General features: G+C 42.6%; 2 protein-coding genes across 6 annotated transcripts in view; both read left to right on the top strand.

The window, feature by feature from the left end:
- The first annotated feature begins 3,315 nt into the window (after positions 1-3,315).
- TMPPE (transmembrane protein with metallophosphoesterase domain) lies at positions 3,316-15,255 on the top strand. Of its 2 annotated transcripts, none has more exons than XM_072651478.1 (2): positions 3,316-3,447; positions 7,180-15,255. In XM_072651478.1, the coding sequence occupies exon 2, from the start codon at positions 7,271-7,273 to the stop codon at positions 8,606-8,608; it is 1,338 nt and encodes a 445-aa protein (XP_072507579.1). In that variant the 5' UTR covers positions 3,316-3,447; positions 7,180-7,270; the 3' UTR covers positions 8,609-15,255. The 2 variants fall into 2 exon arrangements, with proteins under 2 accessions (XP_072507579.1, XP_072507578.1); XM_072651477.1 differs by lacking the exon at positions 3,316-3,447 and adding an exon at positions 3,614-3,703.
- GLB1 (galactosidase beta 1) overlaps positions 3,316-19,911 on the top strand; it is a 74,630-nt gene continuing 58,034 nt past the window's right edge. For 3 of the 4 annotated variants that reach the window (XR_011976630.1, XM_072651476.1, XM_072651474.1), the window contains exon 1: positions 3,316-3,447. Coding sequence is in view for 3 of the 4 variants with exons in the window: in XM_072651476.1 (XP_072507577.1) it covers positions 3,376-3,447 (72 nt within the window). In the remaining variant the exon portion in view is untranslated. Of the gene's footprint in view, positions 3,448-3,590; positions 3,704-19,911 lie in introns of those variants that run through there. The other variant, XM_072651475.1, reaches the window with a different exon arrangement.

Below are 19,911 nucleotides of genomic sequence, written 5' to 3'. Positions count from 1 at the left end.
GAGATAAAGAAGCATGACTTAGGCAATTTTACAACATGTTGGGGGTGATACAAAATAAAATCAGTTACAGAATGGAATCTGAGTCAATTATATTTTCTCAGTACAAAAAAGCGGACGTTTATCATCTTTGGCCTTGTGACCACAATCTCATTGAGGAGACATACCTGAAAAAAGACAAATGGACAGATAATGACAACTCAAAATTATAAGCAATGATAACAGCATTTCAAGCATTTTTTGAGCTAGCATTTTAATGCGTAGCACTTTAAGCCTAAGAAAGAGCTTTTGGAAATGTCTTATATTGTCATCACAACGACCTTGGGAGATAGGTGTTATTATTATCCTCATTTTACAGATGAGGAAACTGAGGCAAGGGGTTATGTAAAGGGTCACAAAGCTAATAAATATGTGTCTGAGGCTGGATTTGAATTCAGGTCTTCCTGAGTCCAAATTTCTAGCACTTTATCCACTTTGCCACTTAGCTTCCTCAATGAGAAGGGAATGTGGTACAAGTTAATTGAGGTCTAATGCTCTTTCTGTCTATTGTACCATCTAATTGCTCAAGTGCAAGTGTCGGGATAAATAGGGTATGTATAATAGGGGAATGTAAAGATTTGAGATTAATGCCCAGAGATATAGAAAGATACTACTATAGAATGATACTCTCAACAGAAATTTCAGTTCAGCTACTTCTGTCCTGTATGACTTCATGACGACATCTGGGGTTTTCTTGACAAAGATACTGGAGTGATTTGCCATTTCCTTTTCCAGTTCCTTTTACAGATGAGGAAACTGAGGCCAACAGGGTTAAGTGACTTGTCCAGGGTCACACAACTAGTGTCTAAAGCCTGATTGAACTCAAGATGAGTTTGGCATTCTATTCACTGTGTCACCTACTTGCCCTTCTTAATAGAAATAGGGAGGTTCAAAGTATGGCTAAGTCTGAGAAGGGAGAAAAGGGGGTACATAATGATTGTGGTTTTAGAGATGTTGAGTTTGAGAGGTCTATGGAGTATTTGGTTTGATATGTCCAATAGTCAGCATGGGATGTGGACTGTAGCTTAGGAAAGACACAGACAAAAATAAAAGTCCCTGTCCTTAACTGATTTAAAAGGTAAATAACATGTATACAATGTCAATATATGGAAAATATCTAGAAAATCCAAGTAATTTCAGGGAGGGAGCACTTAGCCTGGGGGAGTGAGGGAGGGTAGAGTTTCAAGAAATGTCCTATGTAAGAAGTATAGAATGATTTAAGCACTGGAGCTGGTAAATACTTTACTGTGAGGTTCATCACACAAGCAACACATCTTAGTGTTCAGGGCCCTGAACTTGACATCCAGGGTTCAAATCTCGCTTCAGATATGTCTGGACTGTTTGGCCCTGGTGAAGTCACTTGTCTGTATTTACAAAATAAGGGAGTTGGACTTAATGGCCTCTGAAATCTCTTCCTGCTCAAAATCTGAGATTGTAGTTGCCAAAAACTGGAAGTCAAGGGGATGCCCATCAAATGGGGAATGGCTGAATAAATTATGGTATATGAATGTAATGGAGTACTATTGCACCATAAGAAATGATGAACAAGAAGACTTCAGAGGGGCCTGGAAGGACTTATATGATCTGATGCTGAGTGAAAGGAGCAGAACCAGGAGAACTTTGTGCACAGCAACAACCACAGTGTGCGAGAGTTTTTTCTGGTAGACATGGAATTTCGTAATAATGCAAGAACTTATTAAAAAAAAAATCCCAGTGGTGGATTTCTAAGGCAAAATGCCTTCCACACTCAGAGAAAGAAATATGGAAGTCACTTGCAGAAGGTAGCAGATCATGTTTGTGTGTATGAGTGTTTTTGTGTATCATGCTTTGATTTGTTATATGATTTCTTCCATTTATTTTAGTTCGACTACATAACATGACTATAGTGAAAATGTACTCAATAGGAAAGTATATGTAGAACCTATACAGAATTGTATGTGGTCGTGGGGGGGAGGGGGTAGTGGGGGGTAGGTGTGGGGGAATAAAATCTTAATTTTATGGCAGCGATTGTAAACCATTAAAAAAAATAATAATAATAACAAAAAGGAATATAATAAAAAAAATCTGAGATTGCATTAAGGAGATTGGCTGTTGAGCTTTTCATAAAAAAAAAGAGGCTTCACACAGATGCCTTACAGTAAAAGCAAGTTACCAGCTAGATAAAGTTATTTACTTGGCCAATCTGTCCAATACCGGCTTCCTCTTTAACAATTTTGGAACTACTGACTTTCCAAGCTACTAAATCAAGTTAAATCCCAGTTCTGGGATTCTTAACTTGGAATCTGTGAACTTTGAAAAAAAATTTTTTTTTATAACTTTTTCAGCTGTGTCAGACTCTTCATGAACCCACTTGGGGTTTTCTTAAGCAGAAATACTGGAGTGGTTTGTCATTTCCTTCTTAGTTCATTTTACAGATGAGAAAACTGAGGCAGACTGGGTTAAGTGACTCATTCAGGGTCACATAGCTAGTGAGTGGCTGAGTCTGCATCTGAACTGAAGTGTTTTTCATCCCAGCCCCAGTCTCGATCCACTGCGCTACCTAGGTGCCATATTTTGATGACTATTTCAATATAATTTGTTTCCTTTCAGGTCCTATGTATTTTACGCATTTAAAAAACATTCTTCTGAGAAGGTTCCATTAGACAAGGGGTCCATAATACAAAAAGGGTGAAGAACTGTGCTCTAGCTCAATTTCTCCCTCCACCTGCCCCATTTTACACACAATGCAAAATCCACACTGAAAAGATGGGCTGAAAGCTTCTGGAGAGAGTCGCTAATGCAGATGTTTTAGAGAAGGCAGACCAGAAATTTCAAATGCTGTAGTAACCCAGCAGTTTATGCGTACTAGGAAAAAGAAACTAGTTTAATTAGAGGAAGAGAAACCCAGGGATCAGTCAGTTAGGTTACATTGATTAAGGGCTAAAGACCCGGATCCAGCGGATAAGAAGCCAAGCCCGGAGATTCTCTTCTTTTGACAATTCTAGGATTTAACCTTAGGGCCGAAGGGCGGGCTCCGAGTCCCCAGGTCTTATCTAAAGGTGGGAGATTCTTGATAAACAAAGTCCGAAAGCCCCCCGGAAGGCAGAGTCGGCTTTGCAGGTCCCGGCCCTTTTCTTAGGGGAAGCTCGAGTTTAACCAAAACCCCAATCCCCGCCCCCAGCCCCCTCTGGCTGTCAGCCCCGAGGCCGGTTGGGCCGGGCCGATGATGCAAGCTCCGATAGCCCAGGCTGGGGGTATGTAAGCCGTGGCTGACAGGCCACGGGGCTACAGAAGGAGGAGGTGGAGACAGTGCCAGGAGAGGCGGGCACCGCCGGGCCAGGACTGCGCAGGGCGGCGATCATGCCTCACCGGGCGCTTCGGGGCTTCCTGCTCCTGCAGCTGCTGCTGACGGTCGCCGAGCTCCGGGTGCAGGTAGTGTGCCCGGAGGGGAGGGGGCCGGCCGGCCGATCGCCACCTCTCCTCCTCCGGGTCTCCTTCCGGGCCCCCAAGCCAGCAGTGTCGCGGCGCTCGTGCGTGGTTGGGCAGGACGCCGTGTTCTCCTGCCTGGGCGGGGGGGGCTGGGTGGTACGGGTTGTGTGGGTGCTCGGTCTCGCTGATGCTGGAGCCGGCTGCGGAGGCTGGCTCACATCTGCTGGCGGCTTCTGGACGCAGGGTGCCGGCCTCCCAGGTGAGCTGCAAGCCGGGGGCTAGGACAGGCTTCTCACTAGGAAGGCAGGCGGTCCCGGACTTCCTTCTGACCGTCCGCAGGGAGGAGGCTGTTGTTTGTCCTCCTCTCTGTCCTGCGCCAAGGGCAGCAGTCGGGGTGGGGGTGGGGAGATCGCCCAGGCTCTGGAGGTTCCTGGGCAGAGCTTCTGCCCTCTCCTCGCATTTCTTCCTTTCCCGGGGGTTCGGGTGCCCTATCCAGCCTGGAGTTGGTCCTGATCCTGTGCATATTCGCCAAGCTCCGGGCTGGCTTCTTCCCCTGCCTGGGAGAGATCGAGTCAGTTTCTGGTGGGCACCGGGCTCCCCGCTCCCAGTAAAAGGGAAAAGGAAGTGGGGGGTCCTTCCAGCATCTTAGCATTCAGAGTCGTTGCGGAGGTAGGTGGCAGGAGCTGGTGGGGGAAAGCCCTTTCTTCTAGGCTCCTGGAGTCAGTGCGTCCCAGGACGTTAGGGGGCCATCTGGGCCAACCCCTCCCTTTACAGATGGGGAAACAGGCTAGAAGCTCAGCGACTTGCCCAGGAAGTAGCCTATTTCCACCCAGGGATCGCTTTGGTTTGCTTGGGTCTCCTAGTGAGCATTTTCCCATCTTTGTCCCAGAAGTTCTCAGAGAAGTGCTTAAAAGTACTTTAATACCCACCTCCAGCTGGCCGGCTCAGTTCTTCCAACTTGTCAGCAGGCTTGCCTTGGTTTGAGCAGGAGTTTTTAGCTGGGTGACCAGATGTGGGCCAAACTCACCATCGTACACAGTCAGAGGATGCTACCATAGGGTATGAGATGCATTTCTGCTATAAAAGAAGTCAGAAGCACGAGAGGTGGGAGGTGAGGGCATACAAGTCACCTTGAAAGCACAGGCTTGTTAAACACAGTAGGGGAAGAAGCCTTGGTCACTGAGTCATCAGATGGGAGGTGAGATGCATTATTGCTTGTGGATGACTGACCTTGGCCTCCAGGAGGGTGGTTGGAGAGGAAAGCATCACTCACCCACCTTTTGGTTGGAGAATGAGTGGGTGAATCAAAACTCCCACAGCCTTTGCTTACTGTGTTTTCTGGTGGGAGAATGTGAAGGAACTCCTTAGCCTGCAAGCAATAGGACATCTTGTTTTTTATAAAGTGGAATTGAGCTGAATAAAATTTCACTCTTTGATGATAATTATTCAGGACAGCTTGCTTACCCAATTTAAAATGTTTTGTAAAAAGTACAGAACTTTGAAAGCAGAGTCAGCAGCAGTATTGTTAGGTTTTTTTTAAAAAAAAAATTTTCTTTTGTTAAATATTTCCCACTTACATGTAAAAATTTTTTAACATTCTTTTTTTATTAGAATTTTGAATTCCAATTTCTCTTCATACTCAGGTTCCTCCCCCACCTATTGAGAAAGCAGTCAATATGATACTGGTTGTACAGTCAGCAGCAGCAGTATTGTTAAGAGATTTTATTTTAAATGAAAAAAATCTGGAAGATAGCATTCAAGAATTATCTTCTGAGTTAGGGCATTCTCAATTTGTCCCTGGATAGATTTTTAGAGAGTATCCGTGTACTTGGATAAGGAAAAAAACATGTTTATTTTCTCTAACTTCTAGCAGAAATTTAACAATTCTTTTAATGATTTAAAAACATTATTCTGAGAAGGGGTCCATAGGCTTCACCAGAATGCCAAAAGGGGTCCATGACCTTGGACCAAGGGAAAGGTAATTTAAAAGCTGCATATTTGCCCAAATGAAATCAAGTGAGGTAATAGATACAAAAGCATGTGCCTGGCTTTATAAATTTACATGTATGTGTACATTTATTTATAAAAGCACATGCCTGGCACTGGAAATTTACATAAATATTTATAAAACACATGTAAATTTACATAAATACATGTACATTTATTAATAAATGCATGTTGCTGACACTGTAACTGAATGTGTATACATAGATGTCTTTGCGTATCTATTTGGTGTATGAATATGCTTATTCCCATGCCCCCATGTAGCCTCTAGCTCCTTGAAAATTCCCTGTCTGGCAGGTCAAGATCCTCCCAGGAGCTCTTAAATTCCAAGGTACCAGACCAGTAATAAGTTCCAAGGTACAAGATGGGTTTGCTATCAGCAAAGTAAAGTAAAGGTCATGTGAGTGCAGGTCATGTGAATGCTGAGAGCTGGCTTCTAACTCATGATTGTTCCTCTTTTAATCCTTTTTTTCTAGACTTTAAGATACTAAAACTAGTCTGCTACAAAACTGCCCCCTCCCCCCTTTAATGTATAATTTCCTATGATTTCAGCAAAGGAAAATTTGGGAACTGGTGTTCTAATTCTGTCTTTGGGAACACTCTAGCTTACTTTAGGGAGATCATAGGAATATAGATGAAGAGTTGGAGGGAACCTCAGAACCCATCTAATCCAAAAAAGTATTTTACAGATAAGAAAACTGAGGCATAGTCAATAAGCATTTATTAAGCACCTGCTCTGTGCCAGCAGAGAATATGTGAATTGCCCAAGGTCAGACGGGTGAGAAGGTCTGAGAACTTAAGCCAACTAGGCCATCCCTCTCAGTTTTAAAGATAAGAACCTGAGACCCAGAGGAGTTAACTGGCTTGCTGAGTGAAAGTCATAAAGCTAGTGTCTGAGATGGGATTTGAAGCCAGGTCTTCCCGATTCCAAGCCCAGCATTCTGTCCACTATACCAAATAACTGGTGACAGATTCTAGGTTTGGACTTGGGCACTCTGACTCCAAATCCGTGGCTTTTCCCCTGCACATAAGGCAAAAACATGGGTTCAAACCATTTGAAACTCTCCTTAGGCCACACTTAGTAGCTTGAGGTGCAAACAGATCATAGGAGGCAAGTGTAGAAGTCTATTTCATTTGTCACCTTTTAAGGAATTACTCCACTTTGAATTTTATTCAGTAATATTAATAGAAGGTTTTTTTTAAAGGTTTACAAATCACTCCATCACCTTGTCTTTTTTTTCCTTTCAATAACCCTGTGAGGAAGGGTCTACTGTCATCCCCATTTTGAGGAGACTGAACTGAGAGAATTTAAGGGATTTGTCCAGGGTTACATAGGCAGTAAATACCTGAGGTAGGATTTGAACCCAGGTCAATATTCTCTCTACCTCTCAGACTACTCCTGCCTCTCTCTACCAGCTATGTCTTCTAAAAGTCTTTGAGCCTACTTCTGTGTAGAAAGTGCTGCAGTACTTGGAGAGAGTCTCATCCTGAAAAATTTCATTCTGGTAGGCATCTGAGTGTCTCTCACATTCACACTGTAACTTGGACTAGCCTCTCTAGTATTTTTGGTGTGTATTTATTTTTCAATCATGAAGTCCTAACAATTGTCTGCTGCCTCTCTTTGTGGAGTTCAGGATAGGGGAGGGTAGGATTTGGGCAGATTTCCTATCATGTAGGGGAAAGGGAATACTTGGATGTTGAAAAATAGCTGACGCAGGTTCCTGGTTGCAGGCAGACCCGACCTGGACACAATCTTCCCAGCTGGCCTGCTGCCTAAAGGACCTCCTACCATTTGGACATCTCTCCCTGGGGACCAGAAACTATGATTGTCCTCAGACAGCTGTCCCTGGAAGCAAAGGCCGCCTTGGCTGCGGCTGGAGTCTTCTTCTCCATGATGGTTTCCCGGACCTACCTATCGGGGAACCTGGAGATTGGGGCCCGACGCTGGCTGTTCAGGCTACAGCTGGCCCTGTTTGCCAATGCGCTCATGCTGATCGGCTCCTTGTACATTTGGAGGAGCACGGTCACTTCCCTGTACCGCTCTCCTGCTGTTGAGTGGGGGTGCTTTTGGCCCTGGAAGGTGGTTATCTTGGTCTTCCTGGGCTTGGCCCACTCCAGCTTTTTCACCATGCTCTTTCTTGTGGCTGAGGAGCCCTACCCTTTCTCCATGGCAGCCTACTCTAGCCTTGGTGCTTATATCATTATGATTTTCTTCCTCTTTATCCTGGGCTGCATGGAGCAGGGGTACCAGCTCTTGGCCTGGAGGGGGGGCAGGGTCAGTGGAAGCCTTGACAAGGCCAGGAAGTCCATCCTGAAGCCAGTCCTGGCCGTGGCTGTGACTGCCGTGCTCAGTGTGGTTGGTCTCCTCAATGCTGCCCAGCCTCCAGCAGTAAAGACTGTGGAGGTGCCCATTCACCAGTTACCTCCGTCAATGAACAACCTGAAGGTTGTGCTCCTGTCAGACATCCACCTAGGCCCCACAGTCGGCAGGACCAAGATGGAGCTGTTTGTGCAGATGGTGGAGGCTCTCAAGCCAGACATCACAGTGATTGTGGGGGACCTGTCTGACTCTGAGGCCTCTGTCCTCAGGATGGCCGTGGAGCCCTTAGGCCAACTCTATTCTCGCCTTGGCACCTACTTCGTCACAGGGAATCATGAGTACTACACGTCCGATGTCAACAATTGGTTTGAGCTCCTCAAGTCTCTGAAAGTCCAGCCCCTCCACAATGAGAACGTGAAAATCACTGCCTCTGGGACCACATCAGGGAAGAGTGAAGAGGCCTGGATCTGCTTGGCTGGAGTGGATGACATTGAGGCAGATGTCCTGCATTACTCTGGCCATGGCATGGACCTGAGCAAGGCTTTGGATGGCTGTAGTCCTGACCGTGTCACCATCTTATTGGCTCACCAGCCCCTAGCGGCCAAGTGGGCCCTGCAGGCCCGCCCAGACATCAACCTGATCCTTTCTGGTCATACCCATGGTGGTCAGATCTTCCCCCTGAATGTGGGAGCTTACTTGCTGAACCCCTTTTTTGTTGGGCTGTACAAAGTGGGGCAGAGTACCTTTGTGTATGTTAGTCCAGGGACAGCCTATTATGGAATACCAATGAGACTGGGAAGCCGGGCAGAAATTACAGAGATCATTCTTCGCTCTTCCTGAACACACCCCTTTCCCTCATCTTCTGCCCCCCCCCCACATTGTTTCCCCATCCCTAATTCAGAGTATTTTGTCTGCCTTAACCTGTACTGATCTACCCTTTATAGCCTTGGAAATAGACTGTGGGCTACTAGCCCAGGTCGAGTTGAAATTTATAATGGAATGATGTAAAGAAATCAGATTTCTTATTTTTCTGCATAAGTGGGGAGGAGCACACTAGTTAAATATTTATGGGGGAAAGTCATCTTTTCCTATTTATTTGCAAGGCAATATAAATATAATTTATATTGAAATTTGTTAAATTTGTAGATACTGTTTGTTAGGGGCAAGGAACTGTTTGGAACAGACACACTGTAGTGCTTTATGGAGATCTCTAGATGATAGGGAATATTGAATATACAGCAATATTTTTTTTTCCTCTTAGGACTGTGCTTTCAGGATTTAGCTCAAGTAGGTTTCCAGGGATTCTTTGATTCAGAACCTTCTTTAGGAAGAGTTAATGGGAAGGCCAAAGAGGAAATAAATGGTCTGTCTTTCCAGTTCCATCCATCTTTCTATCAGCTGCTCTGAAAATGGAATTAATACAAAGATAGAAAAAAATCTTGGTTTCCTTGTTTTTCTATTAAAATCTTGACGGGTATCAAATCCTGCCATACAGACCTAGACCTGAAAGTCCTCCAAGGTACTTGATTGAAGCAATTAACCACCAGCCACTTGTCCTAGAGAGACGTAATTGACCTTTATCCTTTTCAGCTTTGGAAGAAAAAAATTCATATAACCTTGACTATTGCGATTGAAGTCTGTTAATAATAATATTATTACATTTGTATAGCACTTAAAAATTATGTAGTGGTTTGGCATACCCTTTATGGTAGGTTGGGTGAATGGTAATTCATTTAAAAATGGTACCTACCTTTCAAGATTAGTTGTTATGAGGATAAAACTCTTTGCAAACCTTAAAGCACTATACAGAGCCTAGTTTTTATTATTTTGCAGAAGAAAAGACTGAGGCTCAGAGGGGTTCAGATGACCCACTCAGGGTCACCTTGCTGGAAAATAAGAGGCAGAACTCAGGTAGATTCACTGATAGTGCTCTACGTTCTTTCCACAAACCCAAGTTGCTTTGGGAGAGCTGACTGATTCCTATGCAGTATTTGATTTTTGATTTACCAGAGCAGGGATTAAAACTTCCTTTCTTGGGACACCCTTTAAAGTTACTAGCAAATTGCTTTATTTTATCACAGGTTAAATATTCGTTGGTTCCATGGCCCAAGAATGGGAGGTAGCAGGACATCTAGTTTCTCAGGGGAATGGCAAGGGGAGGAAAGTGATAGGTTTTTGCCTTCCCTCCATCCTCAGTTTACCAATAATTACTAAGTCAAAACTTGAATATCGTTGTTAGCCACTAAGCAAAGACTCAGAAGGATTCCTAGAATCCTAGACTTGCAAATGGAAGAGACCTTAGATACCACTCAGTTCAGTTCCTTCGTTTTACAGATGAGGAAACAGGTCCAGGGAAGTTAATCATCTGAAGTGAAATTTGAACCCAGGACCTTGGACTCCAGAATCAGTGTCACACTTCTGTTCTGGGTATGACGAATTCTCCCCAAACTCCTGAAAGGTTCTCTGCCCACCCCCCTTAGCCTGTCATACCCAGTGTGTTCTCCAAATTACCTGACCCACCTTAAAAGGGTAGCAACTCTGTACCTTCCATTTGTGGGACCTTTTCCTTCAGAAATGCCCTGAGCTTGGAAGAGTCCTCTGCCAGTGATCCGGTGATTCCTACAGAGGGCATCTTCATCAATGCCTACGCATTTAGGGAACAGCAGCACTAGGTGGGCTTTGGCCCTGTATGCCTGGATGTTTGATGATCACAGATGTGCTGAGCTTGAGGCACGGGGCCACTGGGCATCTTAGTAGCAATGGAGGACAGAAAAGAGTTAGATATAGTGGGTTGAATAGACTGAGGATTTTCACCTACTCATTTGCTTCAAGAGAACTGGCCTCTTGACAGAGACCATAGGAATTTACCACTACTTGAATGTGCTTCTGAACAGAAACCCAAAGATACTTTAAAAAACCCTGTGACCTGGGATCATTCTCTGAATATCTAGGATTAGACCTCAGGGGTACATAAAGGGATTTTGGGCAGCTAATACTGGGGAGAATGTTCTTATTATGCAAGACTCTCCATGTGCTGAACAATGCTACTTATAGGTATAAAATACTTTCTGAGTTTGTTTTACTGTATGTGGTTTGATTTTTTAATATCTTTGTTGGCTGTTGCTGTCATCAAGCCTAAATCTGAAAAGCTTATTTTCTTAACAGATTTTGAGCTGAAAGGACCCTGGGAGGATATCTGGACCAACTCTTTTATTTTCAAGATGAGGACATTTAAGCTTGCCCATAGCCACCCAGATAGTTAAGTGAGAGTCTGGATTCAAACAGATTAGTTTGGAATAGAGAGAAGAGACTACTCAACTCCAGGTAGATACCACCCACAGCCTCCTAGTAATACAGTGGCAGACTGGGAACCCAGATGTTGGGTGCTCTTTGTGCATCTGTTTCTTCCTCAGATGTTACTTTTTAAAGTTGTTATAAGGGTCCTAATGGCTCTAAAATACTATGACTGGATGCTTTTCACTCCGCTGGTATAATGTACCTGACATATAGTAGCCACTTACTAAATGCTGGTTAGTTAATGGGGTGAAGACTCTTTGTGAAGAGTCAGACAGGTCTGAATAACAGTATGATTAATCGATGGGCAGTTAGGTGTTGAAATGGATAGAGCTTCTGGTCTGGAGTCAAGAAGACCCAAGTTCAAATCCAGCCTCAGAAGCTAGCTATATGTGACCCTGTGCATGTCACTTTACCCTGTTGCCTCAATTTTCTCATTTGTAAATGAGCTGCAGAAGGAAATAACAAACCACTCCAGTGTCTTTGCCAAGAAGTCCCCAAATGGGGTCACGAAGAATCAGACATGACTGAAAATGACTGAACGAAAATAACAAATTCATATGGGTTGTCATTCTTTGAAAATGTCTAGAATGATAGAATACTTGTGCTTGGCACTAAAAATGATTACATGCAGGGTAAATAATGCCATCATGTCCTTGCAGAACTTACTGTTTTAAATGGAGGTTGGATGTACATAATAAACATAAGTGATTTCAGCTATAAGTAAATATATCCATGTGAGTTTTCTTAAAGTGATGAAGATATTATTTCTCCTTCCATAGAATTCTAGTCTTAAAAAGGTCCTTTTGGGATGAACTTGTCCAGAATCTTCCACTTAACAAATGAGGAAATGAAGAGCTAAAGAGATAAAATGAGTAGTGATCACGTTGGCACCATGAAGTGTTCTTTTTCATAGACTACCCTTCATATGTTCTTTTCCAAGCATCAGTACCTTGCTCAGTCTCCTAGCAGTGCCCAGTTAATTATGCATGTCTAAACAGATTCTAGCTCCTTACATGCTCTTGAATCATAGACTTTTACACATGGGACAGACCATCCAAAGGCATCTTTTAGTCCAGTCCGTAATAGATCACGCTTCTTTACAACATATAGGACAAGAGGTCACCCTGGTTCCAATGGTCAGCCCAACATTTCTGCCCACTACTTCCTCTAAAAGAAATTTAAAAAAAATTTCTCCCTCTGTCCAGTTCCTCTTCCACCTATTGAGAAAACAAACAATATGATACCCATGATATGTGTGAAGTCATGCAAGACATTTCCATAGTGCTCACCACTTCCAAGAGCTCATTCATTCCACTCTTGCCATCTCTGGCCTCTACAAGATCACAGAAAATCAGAATTGTGAGGGCCATGTAGTCCAATCCATACTTGAAGGAGAATACCAATACATGAAAGAAATCTCACCTGACGAGTGCTTATGAGGCATTCCCTTGGAGATCTCTGGGGAGGAGAAACTCATCATCTGCCTAAGTGGCCTTTTTCAATGCTGGACAGCTCTCAGTCACACATCTCACCTAAATTAGATTTTTTTTACAACTTCCCATCATTGTTTACTGGTTCTACCTTCTGGGGCCACGCAGAAGAGGCCCTACCCCTTCAGATAACTGAAGATAATCTTCCATTTGAATACATCCAGCTGTGAATGCTCCTCCACCATTGCTGGACCTCCCTAGCCTTCCTCGTTTCATCAGAGCTAGCTTTTGTCCTATCTCCTGAGAGGAGTTGACCCATTTTTGATGTAGCTGCTTTCTGATTCTGCTGCTTCCTTGTACTCATTTTATAAGTTCCTCTAAAAATAGCATTTACCTTTTATTTTGCTCTACAGTTCTAGATTTCATCAGTTTATCACTTCTGTAGTCATTCCTATATATGTTGAAATGGGTTGTAGATGTTCATCTCAAGGGCGCCTCAGAAGACTCCCTGTGGTAGTCAGCTGAACCAGTTCTTCCTTTGTTCTGATCCTCTTAGTAACTGTCCATTCTCAGGTTCATGCCTTTGTGAAAAAAAGGCATAATGGGAGTTAGGGGGCACTCTTTGTTAGGTCTGATGGCTGTGATGGATCTGGATCTCCTTTTTTTCTTTGGTGAGTATGAGCTGGTTTCAAAGGGGCCACACTTGAGGACCTAGAGGGCCTCAAGGCCACAGGTTTTTCCCCTGCCCTGGTTTAACTGATCCTCTCCAAAGTCCCTTCCAGATCTAGATTGCTATAACTTTACCATTTGGGATTTTCTATTAAGCCACCATCTTTCTTCCTCCATAATTTTTTCCCTTTTCCTTTCTCCTTGGTTATGAGAACCAGCATGCTTCACACACTGTTTCGGAGATGACCCAGAAGTCATTGTGTCCCATAAGCCATTTTCTCCGTTAGTTCCCCTTACCTTGTACCTAGCAGATTCAGTCTGATGGAGCCTTCATTCTGACTATTGAACAGCTCATAAGAACTTGCTTTAGTAGTCATGCAGAAATGCCTCCTACCTTTCTCCTTGATCTGTGATCCAGGTAATCCTGGCACAGCCTCATTCCCTTCTGGGTCTCTGAAGTATCTGAGTTTAATTATGCCACCCTGCCTCCACCTCTCTGCCCCTGAAATTCTATTCGTCCATCTGTGCGTGACCAACTCAGATCTTGCCGTCTGTAACAAGCCTTCTTACCCACAAGTCAACGACTTCTTTCTCCTTGGTGTTCTTCTAACTTCCCCTCCCCTCTTTTTTCCTCTTAGTAGGTCCCTTAGTATAGTGTGTTGCATATAGTAGGTGCTTAATGTTTATTGACTGACATTTCATATTTTATTTTTTGGTGAACTGTTTCATCTTCTTGACTAGAAGCCTCTTGAGATCAAGGGCCATGTTTTAATCATCTTTGCATTCCCTTCAGTACTTCCCTTGGGCGCTTTTCTATATATTCCCGACGCATCTCCAAATCTTTGCTATGACGCATTAGCCTGGTAGCTAACTGCTGTTGAAGAGACTAAGGAAACCAAGTATGGAAATGAGAGATGGAGAACCAAATGGAAAAGTTCACAATCAACATGTTGGCCAGCAGGTGGCAATGTTTTGTAGTAAATGGAACTCTAGGCTTGCGAGTCTGAGGACCTGGCTTTGAATTCCACCCCCATTACTGGCTGCTTTGTGATTCCTCGTCTGTGAAATGGGAATAGCTAAAGATAATAGATTATCTCCTAGGACTATTATGAGGATTCAGGGAGATGATGGCATGCAATACCCTTTGCCACCCTCAAAAAATGCTACATATAAATGTTAACTATTATTAGGTGAGAAATTTTTGACCATACCAACCCATCAAATCTAGCTCTTTTTTGTTAGAGTAGTAGCCCAAGGTCTCTTATCAATCATCAACAAGCATTTGGTGAGTGCCTACTGTGTACTAGGTACTGTGTGTGCTAGGGGAGAGGGAAGGTCACAAAGAAAAAAAAAGATCCTGCCCCTACCCTCAAGGGGCTCCATTCTAAAGGCTATTCTGAAACCTTATAGCTGAGCAGGTTACTTACATGAGAGACTTACTGAAATCCCAAGGTCACAGGGAAGGCTTATAACCAGTACATAATTATGGAATTTGAGAATGGCATGGCATAGATTCCTCAGTTCCTCACCATAGATCTCATGGCATGAAGCCAGAGTTGCTGCTATTAACTTTTCTCACGTGCTCTAAAAAATTGCATAGTGATTGTATTGCATTGTAAATAGTTTCAGTTCCTTTCGTCCAAACCTGAATGTGCACAAAGTATAACAAGAGCTAGGTTTAGTATTGAGGGTACAAAAAAAAAAAAACCCAAAGGGAATCTTCACAGATCCCCATTATGTGAATTGAATGTTATGTGCAGTGGTTAGCGAAAAAATTCTCAGTAGCCAATGAAATGTTTCAGCTGGAGAGATAACTTTGAAAAAGACAAGAGCAGTTAAGAAGCACTTATTTTATTATGTCTATTCACTGTGAGTTTCCCATCTTTTCTGTTCCATTAAGCAATATTTGCATATATCCATGTGAGAGATGGTGATGGAGGCCATGGTATGTATGTATTTTGCTTTGCACTGAATTATTTTTGTAACTAGTGAGTTTTTCTACAGTCACATAAGTTGTAAACACTAGTATCTCAACAAAATCCATATACTGCATTCTGATGATGAAATAAAAATGTCACACTTGAATTATCATTTCAGTGCTTGTGCCAGTTAATTTATTAGGTAACTATTTGGGCAAGGGAAAACAATCTCATCATCTCCTTATCTAAACCCCTACCCCCTGTCCCTGACTTATCTCTGTTCTCTACACCATATTTTTTTTTACCAGTAACCCAGACTTGGAGCATGATAGTCATTTTTGAATGTCTCTTTTCCCTCTCTCCCATTACTGGTGGAAACTCAGGGGATGTGGTATAGTCAATACTAAACTATCCTTAGAGCTAGAAGACCTGGCTTCAAACTGTGTCTCAGATGCTATAGGACCTTAATCCTTGTAAACCTCAATTTCTTTATCCGTGATATGGGTGTGATAGCTCCTGTCTTACAAGGTTATCATGTAAACGATTTTGTGAATTGTACTTATATAAATGTGAACTATTGTATCTTTCTTTTGAGATGTATCGTTCTTTTGAGATGTTTTATATCTATCCCTCTCCCTTCCTATTTTCACCACCCTAGTCCAAGACTTTATTTTTTCTGCCTTGATTATTTTAATTACTTCATTAATCTCTTATTTCCACCCTCTGTTCACCAGATGATCAATCTTCCAAAGGCCCAGCTTTTATCATTTCTTATTCAAAAATGAATGGCTTCCCTTCATTAAGGGATAGATTCCTTTACCTGGTATTCAGAGTCTTTCCCCTGCCCCCAAACTAGCAGGACTCTCCATTCCAGTCTTTGTAGTGGGAACTCTGCTCCCTCTCCCTTCCACCTGGGAACCTCTACTCATTTCTCAAACATACTTCATTCATCTTCCCACCTGGAATTCAGTCCTTTGGGCCCTTCCAAATATTGTTCCTCTTTAGGTCCTATGCTGAAGATAATGGACGATTTTGGTAAATCTTTGTGGCTACAAAGTGCTTGATAGCTATCAGCTCAGTTGATTCTTGCAGGTAGCTGCTACAAGCATTATCCTGAGTTGTATACTTAGAGGCCACCTCCTCCAGGGAGTCCTCATAACTCTGGGCACATTTGCTAAGCCTCACCATCCTCATTTGTCAAATGTTATTATCTACTTCTAATTTGTTATCTCAAATGATGAATGTTATATCAGATTGTTAGATTAGATGGAGCCTTTTCAAAATTTGGTGAAGCCTACGAACTCCTTAGAATAATTGTATTAAATACCTAAAATATGTAGGAATATACATGAAACCAAAGATATTGAAATAGTAGTTATAAAAATATTTTGAAAAACAAGTTCATGGCTTCCTGTTTAAGAAGTGAGGTCAGATCTGGCCTCAGACACTTAGTAGCAGTGTGACCCATTTGACCCTGATCCCCTCAAAAAGAAATCGTTGATCTAGCCCAATCTCTTTATTTTATAGATAGGGAAACTGAGGCCCCGAGAAAGAAAATAGCCTGCCCAGGGTCATGTAGCTAGTAAATGGCAGAAATAGAGCTTGAACTCAGGCTTTCTGACTCATGAAATCTTTCTGATACTGCCAGTCCAAGCAATATTACTTGCTCTGTGGACTAAGTATTCATTCAGTATTTAGCAATATGTAATTTTATATGTGAAGGTTCTTTCTTCCCATTTAGAGTATCAATATCCTGAGGCCAGAGGTCACATCTTATACTATACTTTCTTGTATTTCCCTCAATAGTGTTTCTATCTCTTTGTCTCTTCCAGATTTCCAACCCCATCCATTTTTCTACTATATCAATGCTTCTTCTGGGAGAAGCACTGTATTAGTGGTGATTAGTTCTCATTTTAGCATCTCTCTCTCTCCTCCTCTCTCTGATTTTCTCTTTCTCTTTTCCTCTCTCTTCCCTATTCTCTCTTTTCCTACCCCCCCCCCCCCCCATCTCAATTGAGCACATTTAGCTTTAGTTGACTTCCTTCCTTGCCAACCAAACTTTGCTCCTCGGAGACATCCTACCTCACCCAACAACCCCTGTAGGATGTCCTAGGAATTCTAAACATCTAGAAGTGATGTTTAAATTAAGATTTAGGGAATGTAAGAAGTGGCTTTGCTCTCTCTGGGGCAGCTTTATGAGGTCTTTCAGAGTTTCCATGAGCAAAGCTGGGCTCATCAGGTTTGTGATTTCAAGGAACAGAGACAAACCCTGAGACTTACTTGCTTTGAATTTATCAGAAGCCCACCAAGGACAGTCATTCAGGAAGGACACAGGAAGACCTCTCTATTCCACCATATTGTGCCCCCATGATTTGTCTGACTCCGGGAAATAAAGCCACCTCCATCCAGACCCAGTAAGACCTCCAGGTAGCCTGGGGCTATTAGGGCAATGAGGTGGCTCTATAAGGAGGTAGAAAAAGGAACTAGCACCTTCTCTGAATACGCCAATCTGACCTTAAGCAAGCCCCAGTAGTTGTAACCCTTTGATTAAACTCATGAGTAGGTCAAATAAGGGATGAGTAGGAATCCTTTGGAGTTGGGGGCTGTGCTTAGGGGAATTTATTGATTCCTCTGGCGTTTTGGTCTTCATGTTCCCCTGCTTTCCCCTCCCAAAGGCAGATGCCCAATCTAACCAGCTCTCATTAAAAGCTAAAGGAAAAAAATGCTTATAATTATGAATTACATTGATACTTCACATTATAATGAGTTTGAAGCCAGAGCATTTTCTGGCTGAATTATGCTTATTAAAAGCCCCATAATACCTGTGTGACCTTGGACAAGTCACTCAAGCTTTATTTGAGACATCAGATGTGAGTATAATTTGTAAGTGATTTAATTGACACCCAGTCTTATGCAGCTGATACACATGCTCTGGATGTGACCAGAGGCCTGGAGAAATAAGGCCTTTTTTGAGGGGTCTGTGGAAGACCTGAAAGCATCCCAGGGATACTCCCAAATGGTAGAAGCTTCTTTTTTTAATAGCAAGAGCAGTTGAGAGAAATCATCACTGCTTTTTGACAAAGAACCTGGTGATTTCTGACTCCTTCTCTTGGTCTAATTGGCCATTCTTGGCACAAACACTGATGCGGAGACATCATCTAGTTTGTTTTTTGTGGGATATGACAGCCAAGAAAGTTGATCTGATCCAGAGTGAAGAGGTATATTTGATCCTGTTGAATTTAATATAGTTTAAATAATAAATAAATTTAACATTAAATTTAATATACCCAGTAGTTCAGTTTAATATACAAGCCTCTTTTTCTTTTTGTTGTATGGAAGTGTTGAGGTCTCTTGATATCTGAGTTCGTGATTTAAAAAGGGAGGAAATACCTAGAGAAATGTAGTTTCCAAGAATAGAAAGGTGATAATTTTCCTGAACTTTTCCTGGTGTTCTGTTTTGGGGGCTGTAATTTAGGAAGAACATGAACTGGCTTCTAGAATGGGGTTGCCAGCACGGTAAAGGGTCTCATTTTCCTGCCATATAAAAATTGAATAGAAAAACTGGACAGAAGACTGGGCAGAGGGGGACATTGTGGTAGTCTTCAATTGTCTGAAAGGCTAGGATGGCAAAAGGGGGGTCAGATCTGTTCATTTTGGCCTCAGACAGCAAAACCTAGAAACACTGGAGGGGAAATTACTGAGAGGCTTAAGGAAAGGGCAATTAAATTCCTAAGGTTCAGAGATAGCCAGCAGTGGAAGGGGCTGCTGCAGGATGACGTCTGGCCTTCTCCTGCCTTCTGAGGTCTTTGGAACAAGGGCTGGCTGACATTGGTTGGGAAGGTCACAGAGAGGATTCTCTTGTTCAGTTATGGATTAACCTAGAATTGAGAGGTTCATAACTTCCGATCCATGAACTTTTAAAAAGGAAAGAGATTTTGAGTATTTCACTAAATGAGTTTCTTATGTATTTTATGTTGTGCATTTTAAAATCATGAAGCTGATTATTGAAGGAGTCCAGAACTGAAAAAAATTTTTTTTAGAATACTTAAGGGCTCTTAATTTCTAGGTTTTTGTGATTCCTCTTTTCTCCACTAGAGGACAGTGGCGGTACCTTGGCTGTGTGTACTCTGGTTTTAGGGAAGTTAACATGATCCATCTCACTTTTCATCTTCTTCATTTTCTCTTTGGGCTATGAATATGACCCTGAAAGCTACTGAGCAAAGGTCTCACAGTGACAGGTGTATTGCCTGTGGTTTCTCTTCACATAGGTCATAGGAGCTGGAAGTGACTTTAGGAGGCCACCAGGTCCATTTTCTTCATTTTAGAGATGAAGAAAGAGAAGATTTGAGTCCATATCCTGCTCCTCCCTACCTGTAGACAGATTACTTAACCTCTGTGGGCCTCTGTTCCCCACCTGCAAAATGAAGGGGTTATATAGTAACAGATCCTACAGGTAGCACCTTGACTTAGAACACCATAGATTAACATTGTGTTCTGTTGTATTTTTATTTGTTTTGTTAAGCATTGCTCAGTTACCTTTTAATCTGGTTCCTTTCATTTGGTATCTGAGGTCCTTTCCAGCAATACATTTCTGGTCCTATGTCCTACTGTCCCTTATACAGCTGGTTAAGTGCGGGAGAGGGGATTTGAACTCATATCACCCTGACTCCAGATCTGGTACTTGATCATAGGGTGCTCTGTGTGCTGCTCATCTGCAGATATAATCTGAATTTCATGAACCCTCTTACCCTATACCACAAAGGATGAGATACCTTTTTTCACCCTTTGGCCTCATTGGACTATCTTTAGTTTTGTGTTGATGGGGTCT

This window comes from Notamacropus eugenii, chromosome 3 (assembly GCF_028372415.1).
Source record: "Notamacropus eugenii isolate mMacEug1 chromosome 3, mMacEug1.pri_v2, whole genome shotgun sequence".
Taxonomy (NCBI): domain Eukaryota; kingdom Metazoa; phylum Chordata; class Mammalia; order Diprotodontia; family Macropodidae; genus Notamacropus; species Notamacropus eugenii.
The sequence above is the reverse complement of the archived record's forward strand: the minus strand, read 5'-3'. Positions and strand labels throughout refer to the sequence as shown.